Here is a 24,754-nt window from a genome sequence, read left to right as displayed (position 1 = left end):
TGTTAAACATTAAAAAACATGTAAGGCATTGTCTGCACCACTGTAGAAAGAGCTGTTTCCTGTCACAGACCAGAATGCTGTGAAGTAAATGCCTGTAAGTGCAGTAGACTGCCAAGGTTGTTTATTCATGTCAGTAATTGGTAGCCAACAGTCAGCTTATGTAAATGATCAAAAACAGTCTGTTTGTATTATTGAACGCTTCTGTTCTTACTTTTAATGGCCGTTGATATTTTCTGGACCTGGCCCATACGGTTGAGTTAGCTCAGAGGACATGTGAATGAGGACGGTTGCCTGACTATGGTGCAGAGGATTCATGCTAATTAAATGCACATGTTAAATGAGGAGTTCTCTCCGCAGACCCGGCATGGCTTTCATGTGCTGGTGGTGAGGTAATAGGATGCCTGCATTAGTTTATCTGTTGTTGACCCAGACACTTTGAACAGAAGCACTGCAGGATAACTCAGTGCAGCAATGCAGCAGCTAACAGAACTGTATCCATGGTGTGCTCTTGAGGTGAGGGCAGCTAATGTCCAGGTAGAGAGAGAGAGAGAGAGAGAGAGAGAGAGAGAGAGAGAGACTAAAGAAGCAATGCATTGAATGTACTTGATTCAAATGTGCATATAATTTGAGTCACCTGAGTAAAATATTGTCATTTCAAAACCTCATAATTCATATCTCCCCCACCATACTTATCTTTCTACACCACTTGAAAATGCCAGCAAGCCTTTGCATTGTGTGATCATTTCATCACGAAAGGACCAAAATGTATAGTACAAAATTACTATAAATGTACTTTTTTCTCATGTAAATTTTCCATTTCAGAAATATATGCTTTTCTTAGGGCTATGATTATATATTACACTATTGTGCAACCTTCATTTATTTCATTACAAGTCAAAATGGCCATTAGGTACAAGTTATTCATTTTAAGTGCCAGGAGAAAAGCAGAAAACATCTATTTAACAGAAAATTACGAGAAGATTTAACAACTACATACAATATCAGATTGAGTTTCAGTATCAAGCGTGCACGTTTTGCCATTATTACATCTTCCATTCTTTTCAGGAGACTTGCTTTCAGTTTGTCAAAGAAATCCGCAGGGACACCTTCAAAGTTCAGTCTTAGAAGTTGGTTAGTTTTTCTTTTTCTCACGATCCAAGTAATCCCAAAAACATGTAGTGATGTTGAGGTCTGGACTCTAACGTGGTCAGTCCATTGTTCTGAGAACACCAGCAGCTTCTTTGTTGTCTGTTTCCTTTATTCAGTAATGACATCTTTATATTTCATAAAATATTGAACAAAGTTAAAATAGAGAATAGGACTTTAAGCACAGCATCAAACCAGTGGTAGACTCTTTGTGCAGAGAATGCCTGGAGAAGAATTCCAACCAGACTGCCTTAAGGCTGCTGTAAAGCACAGAGGTGGAAACATCAAAGTCTGGTTCCGTTTTCTCTACAGTGGTGTCGTTGAGCTTGTGTTCATTGATGGGACCATAAATTCAGAGGTGTACAAAGGCATTTTGAATGTAAACCTGCAGACGTCTGCAAAGAAACTGCTCAAATGATAACAATCTGACACAAACCAGTCATCTTCTGAAAGTAAATGACAGTCTTGGAACAGTCTGTTTAAAAAGATTGCTGCTTGGGTTGAGCTTAATACAAGTATGGCACAAATGTCCAAATACTTTTGAGGGCACTGTATGTACGTAGATGTCTGCGTGTGTGTGAGTACACTGCAGTGTTGTTTTCTCTAGACGTTAATTTGGGTTGTATATAGTGGCTTGGCAAGGTCAGATGAAGGTCCTGTTTTTTCAGTGTTACGCACTGAATGTACTCACTCCAAATGTGTGTATCATTTAGACATGAATAAAATATATTACATCAACACAGTTTTTCAGTTTACGTTCTATTGGCATTAATCTTGTTGAAGTAGTCTGTATTATTTATGTGGAAAGGATGTACTCAGTAGAATCAAGTATTGCTTTTGTCAGTGTGTGTAAGCATATATAAGTACATGTGAGTGTGTGATAATACACTGCAGTGCTGTTTTGTCTGCAGGTTGATTTGGACGGTATATTGGCTTGGCAAGGTCAGGTGAAGGTTCCAGCTCTCTCCTGCCTCTCTGCAGACGGCGGTGGAATACAAAGCAGAGCTGTGCTGCCGGTCCGCTAATTGGACCTTAACTGGCTAAATGAATGAGCCATTTCTGCAGCTTTGGTCACAGCTGAGCACAGGATGGGCCCAGGAGCTGCGGCACTGTGGCACAGAGATAGGAGGCAACCCAGTTGCTTTCTTTTTGTTAACTGTGGAAAATAAACCCTGAGAATTGTGATACATGAGGGCATATTTCTTAGTTTTGATGATTGGAATGTTTACTAGAAGTGAGCACATCAGATATGGCAACTAGTTTGGCATTTTGTAAGCCAGATTTTGTCTCTTGTTTGATTGCACAGCAAAGGAGGGTTTTGCATGCATAAAGTACAGTACTTTATAAAAGCAAATGGCAACCTTTGATGTTTTTTTTTTTTGTAGTCAAAATAGCCATTAACCCCTTACATGGCCATGGGCCCACCAGCAGGCCCAAAGTTTTATTATACACTTCTTTAACCTAAGAATAACTCAACCAGTTTGCATTGAAGTCCCTGTACTTACTGGATAATATGCCTCAGTATGTAATATGGGATTTTAAGGGGTTAAAGTTATTCATTTTTCAGCATCAGGGAAAAAAATAAAAAGAAGCCGAACAACTAAATAAAAGGCCAGTTATTCTTGTATTTAATGTGTTCACACTTTGTATTTTTCACATTCTTTTACAGAGGCTTTAAATTAAAAAAAAAAATGTTCACACCTCCAAAGTTCAGTCTTCGAAGTTGGTTGCATTTTCTGTTTCTCATGATCCAGTTAATCCCAAACACATTCAGTGATATTGAGGTCTGGACTCTAAGGTGGTCACATTGTTCTGAGAACACCAGCAGCTTCTTTGATTTGCATTTTTTTTCTTGTTTCTTTTTCTCAGCATCTTGACAGTGTAGACCCATAGTGTTGTGTGTTTTCTCACAGTGGAAACAGAAACACTTGTGTATTTTCTGCTGTCTCTTTAAAAATGGAAGCTGTTTATCTGATGGGGATGGTTTTGGTGGTCTAGTAGATCTTGCATTGTTGTCTCATTTTTCCTGTGTTTGATTATTACTTTTTTTTGGAAACTCCTATTTTTTCACTTATTTTCCTTTGACTTTGATCTTTCTTATGCACATGGATTATTGATTATCTAATCAGAAGTTTCTCCTGAAAAAATTAAATAACTTGGACTTCATGGCTGTTTTGTTTTGGATGTGGTCTCTGAGCACATCTAGTGTTTCTGCTTTTTTTTTTGTAATTAGTCATGTCCAATTCCACCCATTAACTTTTTAAACTGTCACCAACACAGCGTCATTGGACAGCTTAACACACTTGGAGAATAGTGAATGTACTGAGTGTTGAGGGGAGAAGGAGGAGGAGAAGGAGGGACACCTAGAAAGAGCATTGTCTATTATTCTGTGGCATCAGCTGTGGGATCAAACTACTTATTTCCCAATGTTAGGGCCAACTTATATGGATGTGCCACTCGGGAGCCTGTGCTGCAGCTTCCATTTGTTGAGGCTGTCTTTAGAAACGGCAGGCCTTCTGGAAGGTCAGGGTAAAGGAGAAATTAATGGCCAGGTGAATGAGATTAGATTCAAATGAAGAGCACCTTTAGTACCTCTTTTAATAAATTAATCATACAGGATTGTCTGGGGGCTAATCTTTGAAATGCATCAGAACAAATGTGCAGATTTCACCAGAATTGATTTTGACATTCAGTGATAATTGCAATAAAATATTCAGTATAGCAAACGACGACGCAAAACAAACCAGTACCGTGCCTGAAATAACAGTGAATGGAAAAGGTGAAGCGTCCTGTATTAAGACGTGTTAAGAATAGCGCAGCTCAGAGCCTCAGCCTTTAATAATTGAACTGTCAGAAGAGGCAGCCGTGTGTGCATTCAGTGGCAAAATAATGATGATGAGCAAACGATTCTTCCCTTGCTGATTGCTTTCTCAAATATGCACCAAATGTTCCCGCTTACAACGTTCATTTGTGCCACTGTAGTAATTACACACTTCTACCAGGCTCTGGATCATTCACTTCCAGAGTTCCTCCTGTTTGGCTCTTTGGCTTTGAGATGTACACATGCTGAGAATGTTCTCAGAAATCACCTTTTTACATCCAAACTCTTAAGAAATTGTTTACAAACTATCGGCACAGCTGTGTTTCTTGGTGAATGCAATGTCCAGTATGAATTGCATGGTATTAAATGCATTTCGCTGAGGTTTTGTTGAGTGACACTGACATAATTTGGATTGGAGGTCTATGAAGCAATAAGAGAAATATGTGCTACTTTTTTTGAGTAATGCACTTAAACTAGGGCTGAAGGATTAATTGTTTTTATATCAAAATGGTATAATTTAAGACAACGCAATTTTCAAATCATAAGAGCTGCATTTTTTAAATTATAGCCTACCCTCTTAAAAAAGCTTGTTCTTCTAGACGGTTCTTTAGTAAAGACAGACATCTGTATAGAACCATAAACACTCAAAGACACATTTCATACTTAAATGGTTCTTTGCATGGTAAAATGGTTCTTCTGGTTGAGAATATGTTGTATATGGTTCTGTATAGCACCAAAAAGGGTTCTGCTATTGTTACAATGTCAAGCTTGTAACAATAGAAGAACATGTTGGTGCTGTTTAGAACCCTTTTCAAAAAGGTGTTATATCAAACCACATACAACACATTCTCCATAAAGCATGCAAATGGGTCAATGAGTGTTTATGGTTCTATATAGAACCATAGTCCTTACTAAAGAACCCTTAAAGAACCATCTTTTTTAAGTGTGTACATTAGCAAAAACGTCGTTTGAAGGTTTAAGAGGGGAAATTGAACCTAATAAGAGCTTGTGAACTGCCTGTAGATGAGATAGACCAATCAGAGGCACCCAAATCTCCATATGTTGTAAAAATCCAACCACAACTTACTGGCAGTTTGGCACACTATGTTCAGGGGTCAAGCCTCAAGCCTTTTAAAAAATTGCAATTTAAATTGCAGTTGCAATATTAGTCGGAAAATTCGCGATTGGATTTTCCCCCCAAATCATGCAGCCCTAATTTAAACCTATACATAATCATGTGTGGCTTGAAACACCTCTTCTTACATTTTATATATGCATCATTCGTAGCTTGTAGTAATGGGACTACTTTTTATTACTACTTTTTATTCCATTTATTACTTTCTGGAAAACTAGCCACACTTCTCATTACTTTCCTTCTGTGTTACTTTATAAAACCCAAAGAAATCTGTACCAACTCAAACCAACCTTACATGGAAAAATCCAGTGTTTCCTTAGAAAGAAATAGTCAATCACAGTAAACATCATTAAATAACACATCACTAATTAGAGTCAACATGTAACTAACTGTGTGGTTAATGATGTAATTATGTAATTACCTACAAATAAATAGAATAGAGGAAGGTAAATTGAATAGATATCCAAAAGGCAATACTAACTGTAGACTATTAGGCATTTCTCCATTGACCCTTAAAATTTCTGATCTGAAAACATTTGGCCTTGTATAAAAGATTTAGCGAGCCACTGATAGCTGAAGGCAGTGGCTGCTCTCCTGTATGTAATTGTGACAAATGTGTATCTGAACATGGGCACTGTTCTCTTAATTGAGGCCTGAATGAGGGTGGATGATACAGTATAAGTCTAACATCACCATACTTGAAGAAGTTTATGAACAACTTGTAACGTGAACATGAAGTGTTTTATAAATACTGATCCCATCATATGCTCAGAAAAGCGTATTTTGACATAATTTATCGCAATGATTTGATAACATCATCGTATTGCCCACCCGCTGAAGGTAGTTTTTCTTCGGAGCAGTGGTTTCACTGACCTGGCTTTCTGAGACTATAGCTGCACCAGTCCTACATTGCATGGAGGGTTCTCAGTCAGGGCCCTGCAGGGGTGAGAGATGTGGCCATTTCATTCTCTTTCTCTTCACAGTTTGTACAGGGTCACTGCTTCTCACCTGGGGGACATTCACATTAATCCAAAGCTAAAATCCCTCTATCTTCTATTCTCTCGTTCCTTTCTCTTATCTTCTCTCCGAACCCTTTTTCCTCTTTGTGTCTGATGCAGAGTGTGAGAGTGAGGGGGGTGGGGGGGGGACAAAGACAGCGCAGTCAGTGGTTGGGGAGTACAGCTCCCAGCTCCCTTCACTACAAAACAGCCCATGTATTCAAATAATGATTTGCTGTAATGTTGCACAGGGGAGCAGGCTGCCTCAGCCCAGGGCTGCAGCTCCGCTCCCCCGGGTGACTCTCTGCACCTGAAGACACGACTGCACTCATTTCTGCCCCACCTCACCCAATTAAACTACTGACCTCTCGCATCTGAGCTGGTCAGCCAGCTAATGAGATGGAGCTCAGATAGCTGTGAAAGTCCAGCAAAATTTGCCTGTACACATGTGCAAATTGAGCAGGATTATTTTTCAGTTATTAAATAGAATTAGAAGGCGGCACGGTGGCGCAGTGGGTAGCGCTGTCGCCTCACAGCAAAAATGACCTGGGTTCGATTCCCGGCTGGGTGACCAGGGTCATTTCTGTGTGGAGTTTGCCTGTTCTCCCCGTGTCTGCGTGGGTTTCCTCCGGGTACTCCGGTTTCCTCCCACAGTCCAAAGACATGCAGTTAGGCTGATTGGACATGCTGAATTGCCCCTAGGTGTGAGTGAGTGTGTGAATGTGTATGTCTGTCTGTCTGCCCTGCGATGGACTGGCGACCTGTCCAGGGTGTATCCTGCCTTCCGCCCAATGACAGCTGGGATAGGCTCCAGCACCCCACCGCGACCCAGAAGGATAAGCGGTTTAGATGATGGATGGATGGAAATAGAATTAGAATTAAAAAGAAATGTCTATGTAATAATATGTTTAAGATGTAAACAAAGTCATTCGGAGTGGTGTGGGATGAAATGCTCTGTTCCAGAGAAGCTCACTTAATCAGAATTGTTCACGGTGGTGATGACTTCCGAAGAATTTAATCTCTTAAACCTCACAGAAAGTTATTACACAAAATGTAAACAAATACATTACACCATGTCTGAGACATTATTTTACAATAGTTTTTATATAAAATTTTATGCTAAAATGCAATTTTTAAAATATATTCGTGGTGTTATAAGGCCAAATAGTCCCCAAAGACTACCTTACAGGAGATTTACCACTATTTTACTATATCAGCATTATACATAAAACCAGAAAGAGGTTCACTGGTCATTTTGGATAGTAAATAAAGTGCCTGTATTTGTGTTGTAGACATTGTGACACCTGGTTGCTATCACCGCCACTGTATAAAAATCTGTATCAGTAAGTTTCTCCCATTCATACATTGTAAAAGGCTGCTTGTGTTCTTCTAATGGTTATAAAAAAATAAAAGCAAAGTTACAAGGTTTTGATATGACATTGACCATATTTTCTTGAACCACCACCATTTTGTTGGCCCTGAGGGTTTAAACAGAAATTCCACTGATTTTTCCAAACTTCTTTAACATTAAACCATTAAGATGTCAGAATTGTTCACAGTGGTTTTGATAGGAACCAGATGTCTGAAGAGTTTAATGCCTCTAAAGGCTACATCAAAGAAAGTGAAAATATGAAATGGTTGTAAATTTGCTGCCTGATGCTTGAGGCATTGTTTTACGATAGTTTTAAGACAAGGCTCTGAGCTAAACCATTCATGGTGGAGAGCTACATGCATTTGTTTTAAGGCAAAATATTCCCCACAGAAAACATTTTCTTTCAGATTACCTCAATTATTGCTATTACCAACATTATATATAAAAGACATGTAGGTGTTGATTGTAAATAAATTAAGTATATTTGTGTTTTACCCATTGTGACCTCTGGTTCTTGTCACCACCACTGTAAAGTTTCTCTACAATGAACCATTTCACATTAAAATGCTCTGAATGCCTTTATTTACGTTTCAGAGCTTGAATTATGTGGACATTTAACTGAGTGAAATTCTCCTTTAACCTAGTAAACTGGGGGCTTATTACTCAGTTATTAATCTGAAGCCTATACAAATGAATGGGTAATTACTATAAACCGATATTTAAGTTATGCACTTTTGTATGTGGGGAACCAAAGGTCCCCATATGTGGTTTAAGAGTTAATATTTATTTATTAGTAGTATTTTTTTCTAATCCACAGTGTCTTATTTTCTTGACCCTGTGATGATCACTGCTTATCTCCAATTGTTTTTTAATCTTCGCCCCTTCGCCTATTGCCTCTCCTACACTACACAAGCTCGGCGCGAATGGCAAACACGCCAACTAAGAAACACGATTGCCAGACTGGAGTATTAGAGAAAAGCACAAACGTCTGCTATTCCATTTATCAGGGCCGAACAGACCCGGAATTATTTCAGTTTGGTGAATCGCTTTCCAGTGCCTTTGATCTTCCCATGCCCTTCTGTCTATTTATAAATCCAGTGCACCGCCCCCCACCCCCCCACACTAAAGTACTGCGCCTCTGTTATTCACACCAAATAGCGGCTCCCAAATCCTCCTTCCAAGCAGCACTGAGCACGTCTTTCGTACTAGCACTCAGCACCCGTGCACTTAAAAGAGCGATGTGTGGAATTTACTTGATTCAAATGTGTGAATAAAATATATTACAGCAGCATAATTACTGGACAAAGTAAGTGAACAGGAAGACATACATTTACCTATTAGTGTCCAACAACCACATTTAGTATGATACAGAAACAGGCCACAGAACTAATTCTGATTGGTCTAAAGTGAAAACATTTTGTACAGTCATATTTTGGATGATCATCAAACAGTACCCATTTGATACAGTCATATGCATAAGTTTGTGCACCCCTGATCAAACAGGGTGGTACAGTTGTGTCTGACAGGGTTCGATTCCCCGGTCGGATGACCAGGGTCCTCTCTGTGTAGTGTTTGCCTGTTCTCCTCATGTCTCTGTGGGTTTCCTCTGGGCACTCCAGTTTCCTTCCACTGTACAAAGACATGCAGTCAGGCTAATTGGAGAAACTAAATTGCCTCTAGGTGTGTCTGCCTGTGTATGTCTTTATGTCTGCCCTGTGTTGGGCTGATGTGTTCATTGTGTTTCCTGCCTTCCACCCAGTCAGCACCCCCATGACCCAGGAGGATAAGAGGCATGGATGATGACTAAATGAAATAATTCAACACATCCTCCTTCTGCACATTTCTATGCACAGTTATCTTTTATTTGATGATTTTTTTTTACTACTTTTGTTACTGTGCCTTGAAGACTGATATATTGGATGTGTTAATAATTAGAAAATCAACAAAAATATATTTTGACCAGAGGTAATCAGTCTTTTGTACCTGACTATATATATTCAGTATATATATTTTTGATTAAATGTGATGCTAATACTTTTATTCAAAATCAAATTAGACTTTTCTGTTTTGTTAAAAATCTAAAAAACAAATAAAATTATTATAGTTAATGTGGTAAGTGATAAAAACATGATTCCCACAACCCATGTGGTTAAATTGATTTGAAATGTTTTTTGTGCTCTGGCATGTGCAGAGTATATATGGACCAATTTAATATTAACCCCTAAACAAGCCATGGGGCCGCTGGCAGGCCCAAAGTTTTATTACACACTTCTATAACCTAAGAATAGATCCATTAGTTTTCAAGTCCCTGTAGCTACTGAATAATAAGCCTTTGTATGAAATAAAGCTGGAATATTAAGGGGTTAACACTCATTAACATACAAGTCAACATTAAGGTAAACACATTTTTTTCTGTTTATATAAAGAAACCATTGCAGAGATGCAAGATTTTATTACAATTATGACAAAATACATTACGTCAACACAATTTCATCTTTCACTTCATCCTCTGCTGATGTAATATATTTTACTCACTTAGGAACTATGTGCACAATTGAAGTAAATTCAGTGCATCACATTTTTCAGAGTGTCATATTGAGTTTGTATGTATATGCAGCCCGTCACTCGCTAGCTGTATTTGTACACAGCATTGCGGTTACTGGCTCGGTCCGTGCACCGTAGTCTGTTTAAGAGCTGTGATTATGGCCTCCGCGTGTGTTGCAGGATTCTTGGCATGTCACAAGCTTTTAACGACTTCTAAAGGCTGCCCCCAGACCGCCCTGTCTGTCATTCGCGCGTGCCCCTATCAGGTTGCCGGGGGGCAGTTAGGAAAGAGTTCAGATCATCCAGGGGCAAAACAACATAGCTGCTGGGCACTATGGGGGTTTGATTAGGCTGTTAAGACTGCAGTATTATCATCAAGGCAGTTTGTCCGTCAGCAGAGGATCTAGCAGTGCTGTCGGAGTCTAATCAGCTCCCTCGTTTGAGCTGATGAAGAAAGCCTCTGATCTGAGACAGCTGTATTTATTTATTTATTTATTTACTTGTTTACTTTACTATATGTAGCCCTCTTATGCTAATTAAACTTAATCCACTCCATATGACTCTGTGCTGCCATGTGAGTGCTTTTTATGATCTGGTTATGTACATGTATATCATTTTCTATGTATATTGTTACTGTCATGTGAAAACCTTGTAAGTGCATGTGTTTTTTACTATATGTAGCACTCTTGTGATAATTAAACCTAATCCACTGTGTTAGCCCTGTGCCACTGTGTGAGTGCTATTTTATGTTCAGTCATTCGACCATGTGCTCATATTAGTCTCATGGGGTCAGACATCATCTCCGAGCAAGAATACAACATGTTAAACTGTTGGTGCTGATTTGTGGCAAAATCTGCGGCTAATAAGAGTACGTCCCCTCTAAAATGAACACAAATTCTTCTAGTCTGTGCTCTTTTAACATCTGAAGTAATCAATAAGAAAAGCAAAAAAAAAAAAAAAGCTAGCGAACGCTATTGTTGGCTAATGGACCCGCTTTCCCACTGCATGTTAATTGTGTAACACTTTACTTGAAGGGTGTCTACATAACACATTCATAACATCTTTCATAAACACTCCATAACATATTAATGAATGTTTAAATCAACGTTTATAAAGTCTATGTTTATGAACTACTATGTCGTTTTACTGAGATATATTTTTCAAAATAAAATTTCACATTTTTTATTTTAAAAAAGCACATCATTTTCAGTAAAACGCCTCATTTGTAAACAGCCACAATAAAAATGACCTTGCTTTACCCCTTGAAGTGTTTATGTAAGATGTTATGAATGTGTTATGTAGACACCCTTCCAGTAAAGTGTTATCGCTAACAGTATGTAACATGTATGTAATATGTTCTCTGCACACACAACACATATGCACATGCTTATTTTGAGTTTTTCAGGAAGACTATTTATCCATTTACATTATATCCATGGTCTAATGACAGGCTTGTTGGGCATCTGACAATGTTGACAAGCACAGCATCGCCCCCAGCTTTGAGCTTTGGATTGGTTTAGAAATGTCCCAATCAGTTTGTTCCCACCCTAATGAGTCTATGTTCCCACCCACATTTAACTGCATTGTTGTCCCCAGTGTTTTTGTTGAAACCTTTGTTAGCTCTGTTTTTTGCCAGCTGCCCTGTACGCTGTGCATACATTGCATGGAAATGCTCCAGAATTACCTGGAACCAATCTTGCATTTAAGTACATTAAAATTAAACATGTTTTTTTCCTCTCAAAGAAATGAAGTTTTGGCGATATAAAGTTGGTTATGACAGTGATGATATATAAATGCTCACACCCACACGTGCGCTGAGTGTGATTTACTATGAGAGCCAGGTCCCGAAAGGGTGCTTTAATTTAATGAGGTAATTATACACTAGGTCAAGGAAGCAGCCGGGACCTGATTTATACACACTGGCGCACTGTCACACACACACACACACACACACACTCACACACACACACACACACACACTATGACTGTGACTGCAAGGACGACTGTGCACTCAGCCTGCCCATCACACACACACACACCCCCCACTAGAGCTCACTTCTCACAGTCCTCTACCTGTCTTTCTCTCTCTCTTTCTCTCTATCTTGCTCTCTTTCTCTTTTATTTCTCTTTCGCCTTCTCTCTGTCTCCTCATTTCTCTTTCTTTCTCTTATTATGCTGTTTCTCATTCTTCTCTTTTTCTCACTTTATCTCTTTCTTCCTTGTCTCTTTTTCTCTCTTCTCTCTTTCCCTATCTCTCTCTTACCCTCAGTCTGCCTCTCTCTCTCTCTCTCTCTCTCTCTCTCTCTTTCTCTCTCTCTCTCTCTCTCTCTCTCTCTCTCTCTCTCTCTCTCTCTCTCTCTTCTCTCTCTCTCTCTCTCTCTCCCTCTCTCTCTCTCTCTGTGTCACAGCTGGCGTCACTACAGACTAAAGAGGCTGGCATCATCTCCGTCTCTGATTGGTCGAGCTGCACTCTCAGTGTGTGATGCCAGTGCCGCATTGCAATGACAAATGCAGCAGCAGTGACGTGTGCTGCAGTTCAGAGGGCACTGTGCTGTAGGCTGCAGTCAGGGGCTGCAGGGACAGTCCCTCAGCGCCCTGTGAAAAGCGCTTGTCTCAGGCTCAGTCTCAGTCTACCTGCAGTGTTTGAATGTGTGGAGCTGAGAGGGTGAGGGAGTGTGTGAGGGAGTCTGGACTACTAGAGCCTCACAGTGTCATCTGGAACATGTATTCTCTAACCAGCAGACTTACAATCAGGCCTTCTCTTCTCTTCTCTTCTCTTCTCTTCTCTTCTCTTCTCTTCTCTTCAGTGACAGCAGTATCAATGACAGCCCTGTTTTCAGCCCCATCCAGTGATGGCCCTCACTGAGAACCAATCTGAGAACTGTGCTGCAAAATCAAGAGAGCGAAGGAGAAGCTTGACAAACCATCTTGAAAGAGAAGCAGGAATAGGAAAAAAGTCTGAGATTAAGGAGGAGGCTGAGAGAGAGAGAAAGATAGAGCGAGGGGAGATAGACAGAGAGAGAGAGAGAGAGACAGAGAAGTGAGAAGAGATTTAAGACTGCAGGGAATTGGAGGCGAGGAAAATCCAGCTGTGAAAATTAAGCAGCTTTAAGTAACTGCTTGCTAAAGCTGCATTCTGAAGAGTGGCTCCTTTCAGAGACTCATCCACAAGGTTGCACTGGTGGCAGGGGATAAGAAGAAAGAGAGAGAGGGAGGAAGGAAGAGAGGCAGATGACAGTGACAGTAGCTCAGGCTGTTTCATAACACACGACTTACAGCTATGTGTCGAATGTTGACAAAAGGTGCTTAATCAGAACAGCTACTTATTCCAGCATCTTCATTACTGCTCTCCATGCATGCCTGCCCAGGATCGATGATGATAATTATGTTCCCAGAGGTTAAAAGCAGCCCATAACAACTTCTTCTCCTTTGTTGTTCACAGGAAGTATCAACCGAACGGGGGCGGTCCCCACATTTCTGCGGACCCCCACAGTCATCCAGCCTCATTTGGACATGAAGCCCTTCCTGCAGTTCCCCATGGAGACACCACCGCCTCATAGCGTTGGACTCTTCCACAATTTTAACACGGTGAGCACCTCATAATGATTCAGTTTGATTCTGGTTCTTCAAGGATGACTGAATGAATCATGAAGTGTTCAACTGAATCACCATGATTCAATTCAGTCACTTTCCTACACTTCAGAATGATTTTTAAAATTACAGTCAATACACAAATGTGACTGGAGGAACTATTTAGACAGTAATGGATTAAAGACAATAAAATCAGTACAAAGCTTTTTGTGGCCAAGAAAGGAATGCATAATTTATTAGATACTGTTTTAATTGACTAGCACTTCTAGCTAGTGATGAAACAGTTACCATTTTCAAAGTAAATAACGGTGGAATTTCAGATGGTTTGTATTACTGTTTCAAATTTTAACCCTTGTCTGGTGTTCATGTTTTTGTTACTCAGTGGTCTGGTGGACCCACTAATTTTTGTTTTTTTAAATCAATAAAGCCATAACAATTTATGTAAAAGTACCAAATGTTTAAAATATCACAAGTGGCCAGCATAGGGTTCTCCTTTAGCAACTGTAGCCAGTCAGCAGCCTGTCCATGTTGTCCACCCTCACACACATGCACATATACAAACACATACACACACAGACACACACACACTAACAGCAGGCCATGTAGGCTGAGTACAGAGTGAAGGGACAGAGTACCTCCATACTTTTATTCCCCACAGGTTCACCCCAGCACCACCATGTGTAATATAAATGTGTAGGGGGTGAACAGTGTGAAGTCACTGAAAATGTGTTATTTTATATGTTCTTCACAGAAAATGAGCAAAGGAAAAGGCCAAGGAATCTGGGGTTGAAATAATAATAAATCGCATCATTTTTTCTTTTGGCATACATTGAAAATGGGTCCCACAGACCCATTTTCAGCCTTCTAAGAGGACTGAGTCGTATTTTTTTAGGCTGCAGAGGGAAACCTGATTGAAGATGGTCATGCTGTCTACAGAACATGCTGAATGAAAATCGCTGCAAATGGGGGCAACACCTCAAATCTTATGATTCATCTTTGTGACCTCATGTTTGAATCATTTGAACCTCTCAAGGTCACATGGTGCCACTGTAAATTTACAGTATTTATTTTACAGTAAAATACTGGCTTATATTGTAAAGGATTGAGCATTTAGACCAGTGCATTAATTACAGTAGTATACCAGTCAATTGTAAAGGCAGTTGTAAAGCAAATATACAGTAAAAAAAAAAGCTGTGAAATATTTACAGGTTATTATTGTTAATATTTTACAGTACTTTACTGTGTATAGACTCTACACTTATTTTACTGTAAACATAGTTACTAACTTATAATAGCAACTCTGCTGCCAGTAAATTGCTGTAAATTTTACAGTATATTTTACAGTGATAGTGTCTTTAACATGGACATTTGAAACTTGAAACTGGCAATTAGGTAACATGTTCTTAAATTGTGTTTACTGTTTTACCATAACTCCTTTAGAAGAAATATATGTCCAAATATTACAGCCTGTTTCTGAATGTTACCTGTTATCCTGTCAGCTGTCTGCTGGGCTGAGCAGCCTACTCTAATGAAGACAGACTGTACTCCAGTTACAAAGAATATACAGCGTAGACCTATTACAGAGCGCCTGGTAACAACATCCACAAAGCTCTTTTTTGAAAATTAGTATTCAAAATATTTGTGTGACTGGGAAATAATTAAGCAGTTGAACATGTGATGAAGTGTATGACCTCAAGTAATTAATTAGTATCATTATCTATTGAGCTTGGTATGTTTTATATTTTGATAAATGGTTTTTCTTACCTGTAAATTTCTTCATGTGGGTTGTAAAGACCCATCTCCAAATGCTGCTCGTTCATTTTAGCATGTTGAAGCTTTTGAATGAATATACGTAAATTATTAGCACATTGCCTTACATCATATAATTGAAACTTTTTGCTGATTCAAACATATTGTGTCAGCTTTCGGTACGTAGAGCAGCCAACGTAGTTAGAATAGACAAAAACAGTGTGGTTTAAATTATGCTAACATGCCAACCAGGGATACTTTCCTATCTCCTATATGTCGACTATCGCCTGCACCTTTTCAAATGTCTGTGGGGTGTTTATCTGCTTTGGTCACTTCCATTGATTTCTGCCAGGTCTGGAATAATAAAGCGAGAGTTATGGCTAATCATTTCAGTTCCAGTGCTAGCCATTTCTCTCTCTCAGCACTCCTGCTCCTTGTCCACATGGTGCATTTTTCCCAGATTGCATACTGCAATGCAAATGAGGCTCCTGGTCAGCAAAACGATAACGACAGCCCGATCATGTGAGCAAAGCATGCCTGAGGCTTCGGGAGTATATAGAAGCCAATTTTGATTTGCGATTTGGGGCTTGGCTTGGTTGTATGCTAGCACTTGTTGCTGCTGTAAAATATGGCATGCCCTTTGGCTGTGTCTCAAAGCGGAGTGCGAGAAAGAGAGAGAAAATACTGTCTTTATGTGCCAACTCAACAAATCTCAACCAAGTGACTCAAAATTGCCCATTTTACTCCCATATCCTGTAAATTATGTATGTAATAAGATGCCAAATGATGGTTTAATGTTGAGAAAGATAAAAGAGTAAGAGCTTATGATTGTGTTAGTCTATTTCAGTTATAGTTTTGGGTAAAGTGTATTTAGGGACAGGCATCTGTAGATTGTGTTGCATTTTTAACTTTGCAGCAGGCTGTAAATCTTTGCAGTAATGGCTCCACAGGGCCACGTCGGTAGAGGCAGGGAGAGGAAGATGGGGGAAATGTGCCTGCTGCCCAGCAGATGGGGGTGTTGGAGAGGCTGGGAGGACATACTGACCTCCCTCTGTAGGACACACGCCACTGAAAAACCACACTGCAGTGCCTGCGCCATTGCCTAATGGAACACTGACATTTACAAGAATTCCCCCTCACAGGTAGTAATAACTGGGCTCTCTACTGCAACAGGACAGCACACCTGGACAGTGGCTCTGAGATTGCAGCGCTTAGCAATCAGATAAGAAAGCCTGCGCTCATTAGCACGCATTGTGTGTCTCTGAAACCAAAGCATGAGGTAGAAATTGTACAGTGTACGCTTTGCTTTGGGGTAGATATCGAAATGCAAACGCAATCCTTTAGTTTTAAGGCATTCTGTCTTTAACCCTTAGAACTTGAGAATGATGACTTTCAATTTTCTTTGTAATTACATAATAATTTATTACATTGCATAATGAGCAACATTTACAATCAATTTACATGAGGTATTATCACACTGTTTTGATGTAAGGCAATGACTAAAACATGGCAAAATCGGAAGAGAAATGAGTCTCTGTGCACAACAATAACTTTTTGTCAAATTCAAATCTCCTCTTCTACAAACCAAATTCGAAAAATGTTGGGACAGTAGAAAAAATGCAAATAAAAACAGAAAGCAGTGACTTATACATCTTCTTTGATCTGTGTTTGGACAAAAACAATACAAAAACAAGATATGTAGTGTTTTACCTTGTCAACTTTATTGTTTTTTCTAAATATGCTTTCATTCTGAAACTGATGCCTGTAACACGTTCCAAAAAAGTTGTGACAGGGACAGTTTAAGACTAGAAACATTATTAAATGTTCATCTGAAATAAGGCACAGTGGAAATGTATGTGGTAGTCAGACGAGTCAACCTTTCAGACTGTTTTAAAAAATAATGGATGTTTTGTTCTCTGGACCAGAGAAGAAAAGGACCGTCCAGATTGTTACCAGCGTAAAGTTAAAAAATCAGGGTCTGTCATGGTATCGGGGTGTTGGTGGGTAACTTGCACATCTGTGAATGCACTATTAATGCTGAGCACATTTTAAAGCCACATGCCCTGCCTTTTAGTGTTGTTAACAGAAAAGGTGGGTTGTCAAAAGGAAATGAGACACATGATCCTGCCTTAGCTTTTTCACAATGTGTCACAGGCACTGAATGTGGAATAAGCGTATGTGTACAAACAATGTTCATAAGATAACAGTTAAGTTATCTGAACTGTTAATTAAAACAGATAAGTTTTAATATAAGATACACATGAAACAGTATTTACTAATTAATTTTTTCACATGCTGTGACAACTTTGGAATTGGGTTTGTATCTACACACATAACTGCAGTACTGATTAAAAGTTTAGAATCTGTAATATCAATTGAATCTCCACTGTAAAAAATTATGATAACTGAATTTTAAGAATTTAACCAGAAACATGAACTCTCTTATGGAAAGTCATTTGCAGTTTATGGAAAGAAATGTACCAGCAGAATCGTTGTAGAATCTACACAATTTACTTAAAATAATTAGTTTTGTGTTTTGGTCCAGGCTGGTTGGACAGGGGAAGGTTGTATAAACAGCCAAAGAAAGCAAGTTTATCCCACTTGATGGAGCCCCTCCACTAAACAGGCTAGAAGTTTAGGGCGTTCCTGTGTAACTGTTACATGGCTCGAATGAGTTACTGATGTATAAAACTGAGGCACATTAACCCTGCTGGAGGCATTCTGGCTGAGTAGTGTCTGGAATCTGTCAGGGAAAGTGAAAGGAATGGGGATTGCCTGCTTATGAAAACTTGAAGGAATTAGGTCTTGGAAATCGGTACATACCACGTTTTATGACCATGATAATAGCATTTTCCAAGCTAATCCACCTCACTTGGACTCGGAAGTGGTCTTGTGTATTTAAGGAGTCGGTGACAATTGACAGTTCTGTCCTGTATTCCTTCACGCAGGAGCTTTAATGTGACTTTAATGTGATTTGCCATCTACCTGCCTGTCTGAATGGATGTGCTCAGAGGCACAGACGTGCCTGCATAATTTATCGGTGGCAGCTGGCTGTGGCGTGGAGGCTCACGAGTGCCTGGCACACACTTGCTTATGCTGCAGAGTTAGGAATTTCTGTTGAAAGTCGTTGGAGTGGACAGGTTGTGTGCTGACTTGTTGCCGTTCACCTGCTGCATCCTCTAGGAATTTAGCCACCCGTCTTCTCCTTCTGTGGTGTCTCTGTTTTCCATAACACAGTTCAAAACCATATTGCAAGTCCACGTAGACTTTTTCAGGCTTTGAACAATTTTTGACTTACATCTAATGACCCTGCATAGCTTTTACTGTTTCATTTGGAAAGGATTTTGACAAATTTACACAGTTTCCCTTCATTCGCCAAATGTAGTCAATCATGCAAGATATGTTCAGTGTGCAAAGTTTGCTTCTTGAGATTTGTATTGGAGCTATGAAGCACATGTGGCTAATGTAATGGAGGTTTATGACTGCCAATTAGCATTGCTAAACTGCATGGTTGAATTATCACACCTGCCTCAAAGCACATTAAGATGTTTAGTGATCTCAAATAGACTTGCTTATGTGGTTTCTGACACTATAGGATATCGTCATGCTCAGAGCAAATCATTGTGTCTCCAGAACAGTAACTTTACTGGATAAGTAAAAAACATTTAACTATACATAGAAGTTCATGTAATGAGATTTCAGTTCAAGTCAATCTGGAGGATTTCTATTGGTCCATCCACCATGAAATTTTCACAAGTGGTATTTACAAACTATGTCAAAAAATAGAATATAAGAAGTTCTAGGTGTTAACTCGGTAAGTTTGAGGTACAAACTCCAAAGTACTATCTAAGGCCCAATCCCATTTCTTATTTTTACCCCTACCCCTTGTTTTTGAGTGCCACCTTGCCCTTTGGAAATGAGTTACAAGGGGTAGTGGTTGAAATCTTCTTCTACAAAATGGGACAAACCTCAAATAAAAAAGAACATTACTTCATGAACAGGCTACTAGCCTGGCTGCTCTGTAGGCGACCCTGCCAGCCTGCAGTGATACCAGAGGAGGGTAAATTTGAACAATGGGCTGTAGTTAAATTTAGGGGATCATATGCCTTCACAGAGGAGAATGTGGCATTTATTTATTCTTGCCCACCCCTAATTCTTTAGTGAGATGAAGCTGAAGTCAGATTCTCATTCGCCAGCTTCTCGTTAAAATTTTCCTGTTCCACCTTAAATGGAGCAGCAGTTACATTCTGGTGCTTCAGCTGTCAGTACTGCTGGACTGTTTGTGGTGGAATGGAAAATTTAGCCAGGTAGCTACTGAGACATTAGAATAACCATTTTGGGTTTCTCTTTGCTCGTCTGCGCAGCCATCTTGCTGTCTCATAGCACTCCATTTGAAGTGCGCCTTTGAAAAACCTCAGTTTGGAGGGTCATGTAGCCTTATAACTTTGCCCTACCCCTCTATCTCAACAAAAATCGGGACACCCTACCCCTAGGCATCAACATGCAAAACAGAGGGCTAAGGGCTAAGTGGTAGGGGCAAGGGGTGAAATGGGATTGGGCCTAATTATTTTGGGTAAAATAAAGTTCTAAGACCCTCTAACTAAATTACACTTTAATATCTAATAGGTTCCAGAGTTCAACATTAACAATTGCCTGAATGCCTGGGGTAAGCATGATATTAATCCATGACAGCAGCAGTGACACTCACTTGCCCAGCTGATATTCAGCCATACGGTACCTTCAAAAAACCCTGCTTGATAGTGTCTTCATTCGCATTTATACATAAGCACTCCCTTACTGTGGGCAAAAATGGTGTAATCTGGTGTAATTAAACCTAGCCAATTGCATTGTTTGTTGGTACTCATTGTAGCATAAGGCATTATTAAAAATGTTGGTGATGTGTGGTATTTGACAAAGCTTCTCTTAATATTTTAATAGCTTTTATTATAAATAAATTAATAGTCATGAAGAGATGTGTGCATGTGCTCTTACTCACATTTGAATAATGCTGATAAAAGCAAAAATCTTAACACTGAAGTGCTGTTTAACTATTCTGGGTGAAATGAGGGTAAGTACTAAGACAGACAAACTAAATTATGCATTAATAGGTGCATAAAATATAAAATATCTCATAATTAGACCATTATTTGAAGAGACAAGGTGGTAAATACCAACACACTCACACTAAATTTCACTTCTATCTTCTTAATAGCTAGAACCTGTTCAGTGTAAATATAAAGCTAGACTGTCTTGTTACCTTGTTTACTTTTTTTTTGGTCAAAACTGTTATACAGTACTTCGGAATTTGTACCTCACACTTACCCAGCCATAATTTAGAGTATGTGAGGCATTTCAGGGTAATTTAAATTAATTGTCTTGAAACACACTAACATGTCACCCAAAATAATGACCTGCTGCTGGGATGTTTGTAACTCACACTCACCTGGTTAATATCTAGACTTAAGTGGCTGTAAAAAAAGTGTTACCCCAAAAATGGTGGTGGACTTCTGTCGATAGTGAAGATATACTATCTATAAAAATGGACTAAAGAACACTGCACAGCTCAAAAGTGGCAGTAACTGCCTTAATATCTGAATTTTGTTTATACCTTTGTCCATTTTTATAGATGGTAGTAGGTCTTACAGTGTCAGAAGCTACATAAGCAAGTCTGTTTGAGATTTCTTATCCACTTGGTTTGAGGCACATGTAATGGTTTCAGCATGTTTTTTTTACAGTGCTAATTGGTTGAGTATTAGCTACATTAGCCTTGCACTCAAAGTGCATAACTAAAAAAAGCAGACTTCAAATGTCAAACATGTCTTATCGACTACATTTTGGAAAAGGGGAGAATTGTTTAAATAGATTTTTTCACACAGCTATCACTTTAACCTATGATGATACTATCAGCCTCCATGGTTCATGATGTTTTCACATGTTCCTCTAATAGAGGCAGGGCTGCAGCTGTCTGAGAACAGTTCGTATTCGGGAGGCGTTTAGTGTAAGTGTTTGAGTCACTATGGGGGTGCAGGAGGAGGGGTGAAATCGACAAGCTGGTCAGAGCTGTGTGCTGATAGACGCTGTGAGAGAGGAGAGAGAGAGAGAGGGAATAGAGAGGGTGAAGAGAAAGCAGAGGAGAGTGCATGACATTTCCACTGCATCTGGACAGATTGAGTGAGTATGTGTGTGTGTGCGTGCCTGAATGCCTGAATGAGAGAGTGTGTAAAAGAGAAATCGAAGGAAGTTGGTGATGGAAAGAGGAGAATAAAAGAACTTAGTGAATGAATAAGTGACAGAGAGGGGAAAGGCGAGACAAAATAAAGGAAGGGGCAGAGAGAGAGAGAGAAAGAGTAAAAGAGAAGGAGGAAAAAGAGAGGCACAAAGAAATAGAGAGTGAGAGAAAAAAGAGAGAGCATTAATGGCATGAGCTTGGCTGACACTGAAGCAACAAGTGGAATGAAGGGAGAGAGAGAGAGAGAGGGAGAGGGAGAGAGAGAGAGAAACCAAAACATAATGACAGAAGTTTGAACATTACAGTGTGGAATGTGGTGAGAGAGAAGCAAAAGAATACAGCAAAAGGAGAAGAAGAGAAGGACTAACACGAGAAAGAGAAGAAGAGAAGAACAAATACACGAGAAAAAGAAGAGAAGGACTAACATCCGAGAAAGAGAAGAGAAGGACTAACAGACATATCTCTGATCTGTAAACACGCCGGTCTGTGGGCGTGTGTGTAGACTGGACTTCCTTAAGAAGGGGATGCTGAAGTTTGTGTGTGTGCACACGTGGGTGTGTGAAGAAGCGAGCGTGGGAATCAGGTGGTGCAGTGGGACAGCCAGGATCACTTCTGAATAAGCTGCACACTCACACTCCCATTACTGCATACACACACACGCGTGCGCGGGCGCTCTTGCAAGCAGACGGATGCAGCTGAAAGCTCCTAGCAGCGCTGAGGACACAAAGGTGAGTGACTCACATGAACGAGGAGCTGAGGCACAGAGAGGTAAAAACAGAGCAAAGCCCTTGCTGTACTCTCCAGGCACGACAGGCTGGACACTATTCAAAGCAGTATAGTTACTTCAAAGGCTGTTTTATCTGGCGTGGTGCGGGTTTTGTTGTTCTTGCCAGAATATTCCTGAGTGTGCACTGTGGCAGTACATGTTAAGCTTTTGGAATGTGGCACTGATATTTGCAGAGAAAAGATGAAAATAGGTATCAGAGAGAACAGAGGGAGGGAAATGCTGGTTCTCTTGGGTCTGCTCTTGAGTCTGTGTGAGGTAAGCTCTTAAGGTCCTTTGTATTTCCAGATTCTAAGGTGTATTGTTCGGTATAGAACAAGCAATTATGTGATTGGCTCAGAGGCATTGTATGAGGGTCAACATCTAACCACATTTTTAATAATAAAAAGTAGCTTTGCCTCATTCACCTATGTGACATTCCGTAACGTCATAGGAAATGACGCTGAATGACTGCAATAAGTTATAGAAGTGACGAATGGAAGCAATAGAAGTTTCACAGAGCTGGATTTATCTATCCAAGGTGGTACTGTAATACTGCCAATTTTAATCCGGTAAGAATCTCCAACGTTCCTCATATTTACAGCATGACAGCAAAATGTCTGGAGTGAATGATGTTATGAAATTGGTTGAGCTAGGCATAATAGTAGTAATATTCGTCGTGTTTGAATCTACCTCAGAGTAATGAAATAACAAAACCTGCTAATAGTAATGTCTGTGCTCCGTCTTGTTATTGTTATTGAATCTTAGCCCTATCACTCAATATTGACATGAATATCTGGGCTGATAACTTTGCTATGTGGGCTGTCTGTGGTAATTTGAGAAAACTACACAGATACTGTGTTCTGTACTCTTACACTTTATCACCCAGTCAAATTACGGTTACACTACATCTGCCAAAACTAATACTCACTGTTAGCCAGGTGGTAGGCTTTGCTTTTTAGGCTGACAGTGTAGTTGTAAGTTGCTGCTGCTTAGTAGGTCTCTGTGTTGATGCATGTTCTGTGGGGCATCGTTACACATGATAACCATCATAAAAGAAGAAAATAATGCAGATATTTATATCCGTTCTACACTGGCCTCCACCAACCCAGGATGACAGGCTTTGTTTTTGAAGACAGTGTTTTGATGAGTGATTTTTTTCTCCCCCTTAGATATCATCTGTATGCTATTATCATCATTTTAGCCAAGAGTGCTTTTGTTGTGCTAGTGAGATCATATGATTCACTATGGCATGATTCATCTCTGTCCTCCAAAGTGAATGAAATGGGTGTGTTAGATATGGGAGTAAACTGCAGAAGAAGCCACATTCTGGCTCTGTATTCTGGGCTATTTTTATTCTGATTCTCAAGGCGCAGAGGGGCGACTCCCCGGATTTTTGGGCTGGAGCAACATTTTGGTGCTTATGCTAGTCTTCATTTTAAGGGTGGTCTTCTTACAGTGCTTTGAGTAGACTTTAAAAAGCTTCAGCGCCCTAAAACTAATCTGAGGCTAATTAGAGGCCTTTCCCAAAACTCCCCTTTTTTTTCCCCTGCATGCTCCTCCGAAGCCTGTCGTCCATCTCCTGGCAGAGCCGGTTAGCGCTGACAGTTGTATCTGTTCTATTGATGCGCTCTGGCTTGAGGCGTTCTGATTACCCAGCTAACTGCCAGCTCCAGTTAATCCCTGGAAGATTCATGAAGGCAAAGCCATAGAACAACATCATTGTGGCTAATCCAGTGCCTGTCTGGCTGTTGCAGCGCTGTAGACTTCACACATGCATGGCACTATCACCACCCCCCCGCCACCCTCCCCCCAGAGTGCTGGGGTGGACGGATGAGTTTGGGGTGTGCAGCCAAATGAGATAAGAGGGGAGCTATCCCAGGAAGTCCGGCGCTGGGCCCGTTAGCCTGCAGATGGTGTATGTCTGCACTGTCACCCCCCTGCTCCATGTCTCAACCCTCTGCATATTTACTTCTAATAGAAGGTTGCTTGGATACGATGCCTGTGCTGAGTTTCAAACTGTTTTTGTTTGACTTAGGGAATATTCATTTCAGCCCCCCCCCTTTAGCCAGCCGAGGGAGGATGTTACACACGGGCCTGCTAAAGCCTGTTGTTCTTAGAAGTCGAAATGAAAGGCATGAATACCATCTAAATTAGTTTTGAGCTGTTAAAAAGATGTTCTGTGTAAATTAGGCAAATGTTTTTCATGCCTACTACAGTGTTATTTAGTGTAACAGGCGCTTCTAAACTAAACCAGAAGAAGAATTTGACATATGTGTTGTACAAACCTTGATCAGTATATTCAATATATAAACATAGGACCCAAAAATAACCAACCGGACAAGTCAAGCCAATGATAACCAATGGAAATTGGTTGCTAACAGAGCAAATACACAGAAAAGTAAG

General features: G+C 40.0%; 1 protein-coding gene across 8 annotated transcripts in view; it reads left to right on the top strand.

Annotated features, from left to right (window-relative positions):
• znf385a (zinc finger protein 385A) overlaps nucleotides 1–24,754 on the top strand; it is a 131,353-nt gene that overhangs the window by 72,764 nt on the left and 33,835 nt on the right. For 5 of the 8 annotated variants that reach the window (XM_036590960.1, XM_036590965.1, XM_036590959.1 and 2 more), the window contains one exon: nucleotides 13,459–13,604. In XM_036590960.1, the coding sequence (XP_036446853.1) occupies nucleotides 13,459–13,604 (146 nt within the window). Of the gene's footprint in view, nucleotides 1–9,835; nucleotides 10,591–13,458; nucleotides 13,605–21,314; nucleotides 22,314–24,754 lie in introns of those variants that run through there. The other 3 variants (XM_036590963.1, XM_036590967.1, XM_036590966.1) reach the window with 3 other exon arrangements.

The sequence above is a fragment of the Colossoma macropomum genome, unplaced genomic scaffold (assembly GCF_904425465.1).
Source record: "Colossoma macropomum unplaced genomic scaffold, Colossoma_macropomum, whole genome shotgun sequence".
In the NCBI taxonomy this organism is placed as follows: domain Eukaryota; kingdom Metazoa; phylum Chordata; class Actinopteri; order Characiformes; family Serrasalmidae; genus Colossoma; species Colossoma macropomum.
This window is presented reverse-complemented; position numbering and strand designations above follow the sequence as displayed.